Below are 7,368 nucleotides of genomic sequence, written 5' to 3'. Positions count from 1 at the left end.
ATATATATCGTTTATACCATTGCTTTTTTTATATTGATTTCTTGAATGTTCATATCGAGATATCGATACGATAACGATATATCGTTCAGCCCTACACACACACACACACAGTGAATTGCATAAGAAAAACCAACCAATCAGAATAACCCTGGATATCAACATGGCCGTCTGCAGAGAGCAGCCGCAGGTCTCCAACAACTCAGTGTAGACAAACTGAACCCACAGATATGATACTGCAACGAGAGGTTCTTTGAATATGGTGTTAAAACTATTTCAAATATTACCGAGGCAATAAAAGCAGACAACTGAATATTAGAAAACATCAGGTTTTGTTATTTAATGAACTTTGGTTCTCCCTGAATAAATCAACGGTGATGAAATTATAATAATGCATGCCTGTTGATTTCCTCCCCTCTCTCCGTCTTCATTTGCTTGAGTTTAACTTTGATTCATTTCCGAACGCCAAAACAATATTTTTGTTTACTAGCGAGCATTAGTGGAGCCCGAGCGATATCTCTCAGAAGTGATTTAGGATCTTAACCGAGATAAAAGAACGGAAACTGGTCAAATATGATGCCAAATAAATGCATATATATATATATTAGCTAGTGGTAACGGTTCTCAACATTAGGGATATTAAATGACAATGATCTTTTTTGTATTTTGTATTTGTTATTATTCATTTAATACACCCCTCTCTTTCTCTCCATGTGTACAGGAAGTCCTTAAGACTTCATATTACAGTATATATAAAATGTGTTTTCAAACTGCAGGAGCGCAGCGTGGTCAGCGTCTCCTCTGGAAGCTACGTGAGCTTTAATAAAAGTGAAACACCATATGGGGCTTTACGATGGCTGACGTGAAACCGCTCATTACCCATCATGCCCTCTGGACAGAAACATGCAGATGGCTTGTCTCGTGTGTGAACCACTGTGAAGACATGCAGGCGCAGAACGAAGCTCTGTAATGTTACACAGTGAACATGTGCTGAGGGGTGGCCGGTTCGAGTCCCAGCAGCTGAAGTAGTTCTTATTAAACTCTGTTTGTTGGAGCGTGGCGCCCTGAGCCGAGCAGCAGCTGCTTCTGAGGAACAGACCGCTGACACCGTCAGGGTCTCTGTCCTTTAAAGCTCCGGCTCTGCGGGGGATGTGCCCTCGGACGACATACTGCCCCCTGCTAATCTGAGTGTCTGATCGTACCTGGGTGTGTCTGTGAGCTACAGGGCCGCTTTAACAGTTGGTCAAGAATCTAAAGAAATGTTAGTGAGGAGATTCAAATGTAAATACTTGAACGCTGGAATTACGGTTTGATCAGTTATTGAAGTCTGTCATAGAAAATCATTTCTAGGACGTCAATGCTTCTAAAGACTGCTACGACCACTACTAATAATGATTGTTTTATCATTTGGTAAATAAAATACCAGACATTGTGAAGGGAAAAAGCCCTGCGCAATTTATTTGAATGTCTGGGGCGACAGTCCAAAACCCAAATATTTAAGTTAACTTAAAAAAGCTGCAAATCCTAACGTTTGAGAAACTGGAAATTAAAACCGATTGATTAGCGAATCGTTACTGATTTCCTTTCCGTGAATGAAATCATGGATTCATCTTGATCACTAAAGGAACACTTGCTAAAAACCTAAAACTATGCTTTCAATTATTACATCATGATTCCTGTCAAAAACATCTCAAGTACTGCTGGGAATATTTTGGAGGTATTAGATGATGAAATTAGGGCTGCTCGATTATGGCAAAAATCATAATCTCGATTATTTGGGTCAATAATTGATATCACGATTATTAAAAACGATTATCCATTTACTTTGGAAACATCCATTTATTGAAAAAAATGTTTTGAACAGTATGTTTTGAAAAGTTGATTACCCTGAACTTCAAGTATAATTCAACTGAAAAACCAATACAAAATAAATTAAAATAAAATAAATAATTTTTTTATTTCGATTATGTTGTTTTCATAATCGTTGCAAGCCAAAATCGTAATTGCGATTCAAATACAATGAATTGAGCAGCCCTAGATGAAATGTCACCTGTCGTCACGGCAACATCTCGATAATATTATTCAACATTACTGATTACAAGTGGAGATAAAGTTTGATGATCAAATCAAAATGTTCAGCTTTAAATGTGACAATTTACTCTTTTTGTCTATTATAAAAAAAAAATATTGGGCCAATTATATTATGCATTTTTTCCAACATTAAATAGAAAGAATAATTGTTTCAGCTCAAGATTCGAAACTAAATGTTGGCACATTTTGATGGACTTCAACAACACTGCAGAGAATGATTATAAGGTTTACATACTAGGTATATGACGGCTTGTTTTGTCAATCTGTGGGAAACAACATCAAATTAGTTTGAACCTTTTCCATCAAACTGCATCCGACAAGTTATATCCTGATTTCCAGGTAGACTGAAAGGTCAGAAGTTTCTGCTCCACAAGACGCTGAGCTCCTACCTGCTGACAAATCTGTCTCCAACGAGTGTCAGCTAAACATGTTATTATTCTTCTCTGATGCGAGGCAAGTTTGGTCAAATGTTAAATTATTGTTTTCTATCTTATTTTGATATACAAACAACCACAGTGCTTTGTTTTCATAGATCATTATAAGCCATTACTGTTGTGTTAGAGAGAGTACGTCAAAGTGCAGAGACGTAGGAAACATCCAGCGGGAGGCAGAGAGCACCGGCAAATAATTCATCAGAAAGATTAAATCCCAGGACGTCTCATTTACTCGATTCCTGAACACCACACGCTCTCTCAGGTCTCTGCACTTTGCATAACTCCAAAATAGGAAGCTGCCTCTGATCTGTGAACATAACATTCAAGCTGATGCTGTGTGATTAAAGGCTTTTGTCTCATTCCAAATAAAACACATGACACACACACACACACACACACACACACACACACACACACACACACACACACACACACACACACACACACACACACACTTTAACTTCTTCATATATTTTCTTATTTTCATATTCATATTTGTCTAATATTATAGTTTACTTTTCATTCAGGAAGTATGACGCTGCGCTGTCCCTGTTTGTGAGTGGTCAAATGTTGCTAACCCCGCTCCTTTCATGTGAACACGCACTCAGCCGGACAGAGAAACCCTGGCTTGAGTTACCGAGTTGATAACCAGCGTCGTAGGGCCGCTTAGTGAGAGTGCGTTTGTTTTGGATTAGGTAAGCCGGGTAACTCCAACATATCCAGGATCTGTTGAACTGGAGTCGTAGTACGGGCCTCAGCTCTCGGAATATTTCATGTCGAAAATATATCTCATCTGAAAGTCTAATGTGCCAGCATTTAGTTTCGGGGTGTTGGTTAAAAAAAAAATTCTGATTCAAAACAGATCTTATGTTAACAGCTAGGGACTTATTGGAAACTATTTGGTGTGTTATTTAATAAAAAGCAGCTACACGTAAACTGGCAAACTTACCACTTACCAGATCAAAGAAGAACATAATCCTCCAGTATAAGAATTACAGATGTATTTATATACTGCATACACTGTGTTCCTTGAGTGTAAGACCCCCGATAGTTTGTGAGGTTTAGCATTGGAGCTGCAGAAGTTCATCACCACAGGCGACGCCTCTCACATTGTTATTATTAAAAGTAGTAGACTGTGATTTAATTTGAGGGTACTGCATAGGTTGATGTTAACAACAGGGTCCGTTTTATTAAAGTATTTGGTGTATTACCTGGAGGAGTGGGACAGCTGGCTTCCGCTCTGCTCGGGGTTTTACTGGAGGAGGTGGAGGAAGAGGAGGGTGGAGGGGGGGCCGGAGTCTCAAACAGTTTGTCCTCCATGTTGGCTCTCTTGACGTAAACACAGGACTTCCCCAGCAGCACGATGCTGTTCAACACTTTGAGAGTCACCAGCCTGGAGAGGGAGAGACGGCCGGTTAGAGAGGGGCACTTCTGACGGGAAGTAGTTAACAGGAAATAAAACGATTTGCATTTCTTCAGTAACTTCTCTGGAGCTTTAACAGTCTACAACAGTGGAGAGAAGAAACAAATAATTATTTATATTTGATGTATTTTTCTTTTATGTCTAAAGCAGGCGTGTCAAACTCAAATACACAGTGGGCCAAAATAAAAGAAATGGGTGCTAGTCGAGGACGGGACTGGTTCAGTGTTTATTCCAAAACGTATTGAAATTAACTTATAGCACATATTAAACCTGGAACTAACAAAGCTTAAATTATTGCCTATAAAAACAACGTTAAACATTAAATAATCAGTTGCATTCATTTCTTATGGCTCTATCTGCAGCTTTTCCAGAGTCATTTCTTATGATCACATTTTTCCACAGGCCAACAACAGCTTCAAGAAAACTATTTCCCTCAAAGAACAAACCAAACATGCCCTGTTGTCGTGAGAAAGGAAGTGCAACAGGAAACATCCATCTAAACTCAGTGTGTGATGCTAGTTCAAGCAGATACTTGGCATCTCATCTTGGGTGCAAGTTCATCAATGTTTGGGCTCAGGCTCTGAGCTGAGGAGACCCTCAGGATGGAGTGAAGGTGTGCGTGCAATATACCGGCGGGCCAGATCTAATAGCAATTAGAAATTATCCTGCGGGCCGAAATTAAATCCACCACGGGCCTGATTTGGCCCCCGGGCCTTGAGTTTGAGCTCGAGTTGCCTGGGAATTATGAGAGATTTATATTTCCAACAATTACGCTATAACTATTTTGCCATGACAATAAAGCCTTTGAATCCTTAAAGCTTACATGTATTTCAGTCTATTTTTTGATAGCAGTTATGATTGGTGGAATGAATTAATCACAGAATAGTGTGAAAGACTTTTTTACATTAGTCTGCTTTTGTTTAGCAGTTTGAGCTTCTGCTAATTTGGTTGATGGATCAGCACCAAGCTCTGAATTTTGGCACATTTGAATGAAAGTACTAGGGCTGTCCCGAATACCATTTTTCGGGCTCCGGATATTCGGTAGTAATCAGCAGCGAATATTCGACTCGCACGGGGGCCGAATATATAAACCAATTTGTGTTCTTTGAAATTGAAAAGGATATTGTGTTTGTTACTTTCGTTGCAGTTGTATTATGTCTTAAGTGTAATTTGGCTTGGCTTCCTATTTTGTAGGGACATGCTTTTATTTTGAAGGAGAGTTAGCGCTGTTGACAGGAAGTTGTTGTTGCTATGGAAACAACGTGACGGAGATTAACAGAGAAAAGTCATATCTACATATAAAGACGGAGAAAGTAAACGATAAAGTTTATGGTTAAGTGTTAGCACAAGCTCTGACGTTGATATTGGAGATTTCAATAAATTCAATAAATAAAAAAATAAAAAACGAATAACGAAATTAAAACCCGGATAGTACTCCAACGAACATATATTCGGATATTCGGGTACAGACCTAGAAAATACACAAAAAACCCAGCAGTATGATTTTAGTTGTAACGGAGCAGCCTCCCTCCAGTTACTCAGAGTGTTTTTGAGCCACTTCAGTTTAAATTAATCTCCTCTACCATCTGGTTTCGATCGCCACTGCTCACATTTCCCCTCTGACACCCGGATGATGAAGTGCACCATCCTTTATGTGTTTCTTAGTTTTGCTATGAGGCTCAACCTCTGACCCGGGACTCTGAGACGGACACATTTGGGTCTGTGGAGCACCGCTCGCTGTGACAGAGTGTTTCAGAGTGGGAGCGAGTCAGAGAGGCTGAGGCTCTGCCAAGGCTCAGCGCTGTGATGCTGAGTTATTTTTAAATCAGGGGGTGGGGGTGGGGGGGAAGGCCAGAGATGGCACTGGAGATGACAACAATGTATTCTTCCCCCTGAGGGAAACCCTTCAATGGTACGGGCCCGATGGGATCCGGCAAACGAGAGTGAGCGAGGCAATCAGAGAGAGGACATGAGGGCGCAGTGTTAATACTTATGTAACTGTGTGTTTATAACTGAGCCTGCATGTGTCACTGCGACTCTGTGAGCACGTCTGTATCCTGCACAGAACAGTCTCTGTGCATGTTTAACAAGCCAGAGTTAACAAAACATGCATAAATCTACTTTTATTTGGCAAAGAGGGAGCGGATGACAACAGATTTTCACCAGTGCATGAACATGTTCAGCCTTTGTAGCGCCTCTTGAGCTACATGTTCACTGTCAGATTAAAATGCATGCAGCATATGAAAAATGAAATGTCCTACTCAGTGTAGCAATATACACAAGGCTTAAATGCTCACGAGGGCTCCTTCAATTTCAGATGCAATACAAGCATGTTATAATTCAACAGTATAATGTTAATAGACTTACCCGAGATAGCAGAGGAACACACACGTGTACGACAGAGCTCCCTGCACCTTCACCGAACTCATCACCACTCGGATGAGCTGTCAAAACATTCAAAAGAAGAATTAACAGACAATGTGACGGGGGAAAAACAAAGTACATCGCAAAAAGATTAGGGCCATCAGGAAGCTGCTGTCGAGTTCACTCAAACAACTCACGTGTTTCTTAACATGTGTTTTAGAAGCAGCATATAGTTTGAGTTTGGCGTCTAGGCTCGGGCCTCATCACTCCACAAATGTACAAAGAACATTGAGTGATGATTAGATAACTATCCCCCGAGCCTACAGGTGGAAGCTGGGGTGGTGGGGGGGCAGGCGAGCAGCAGCTACATGACACACAGCAGCAGGAACATGAACGCAGCAGCAGCAAGTGAACACAGCAGCAGCAGCATAGCGAGGCAGAGGCAGGCAGACCTGGCAGCTTAAATAGAGCGGCATGTTTAGGAGAATGTGTTTGGTTGGTTGTAAGAGGGACGAGGTGCGTCACGTGTAAGTAAACGCATTAAGGAAGGAGTCCCTGAATAGGTCCATAATTTGCGCCCTAGACGAGAATCAGGTACCCCCATATTCACGAGCCGACTCGATCATGCCGTTTCAACAATGAACCTCTGGTCACTTCGTCCGATTAATCGTTAGGTCCCGCAAAAACGACTAAACCAAAGGGTAGCCAGTGTTTTGCCCAAGAGGGAACTAAGCAATGCGATAGTGTATAGTGTAAAAAGGTCTTCGTTTTTGTGAAACGATCGTTGAACAAAACGTTAAATTTAAAGGTACAATCAGTACAATGATGAACACAAATATACACGTTAACAGGTCACTGGGACACAATCAGACGCAGGGAAAAAATGTGACCGTGTGGTGTATAAAATGACACTATCACTATTAATTTGTGAACACACGTTCCTTAGTAAAAGTATAGTCCTCATAAAAGTTTATTTTTGTGACAATGACGGTGTTTTACCCGCGCTTCGGACGCTCGCTCGATTAAACGTCCGTCAGTTGAGCACCGTCATGGTTACTA

The 7,368-nt window shown here is 40.8% G+C and overlaps 1 protein-coding gene across 2 annotated transcripts in view; it reads right to left on the bottom strand.

Moving 5' to 3' along the window:
• LOC104943413 (transmembrane anterior posterior transformation protein 1 homolog) overlaps positions 1-7,368 on the bottom strand; it is a 32,741-nt gene that overhangs the window by 2,827 nt on the left and 22,546 nt on the right. For both annotated transcript variants that reach the window (XM_010768798.1, XM_010768799.1), the window contains 2 exons: positions 6,313-6,389; positions 3,734-3,915 (listed from right to left, as the gene is read on the bottom strand). In XM_010768798.1, coding sequence (XP_010767100.1) covers positions 3,734-3,915; positions 6,313-6,389 — 259 coding nt within the window. The remainder of the gene's footprint in view (positions 1-3,733; positions 3,916-6,312; positions 6,390-7,368) is intronic.

This window comes from Notothenia coriiceps, unplaced genomic scaffold, assembly GCF_000735185.1.
Source record: "Notothenia coriiceps isolate Sejong01 unplaced genomic scaffold, NC01 NC01_scaffold00006076, whole genome shotgun sequence".
NCBI classification, from domain to species: Eukaryota; Metazoa; Chordata; class Actinopteri; order Perciformes; family Nototheniidae; genus Notothenia; species Notothenia coriiceps.
Note: the sequence above shows the minus strand (reverse complement) of the source record. Positions and strands in the feature narration are given on the sequence as shown.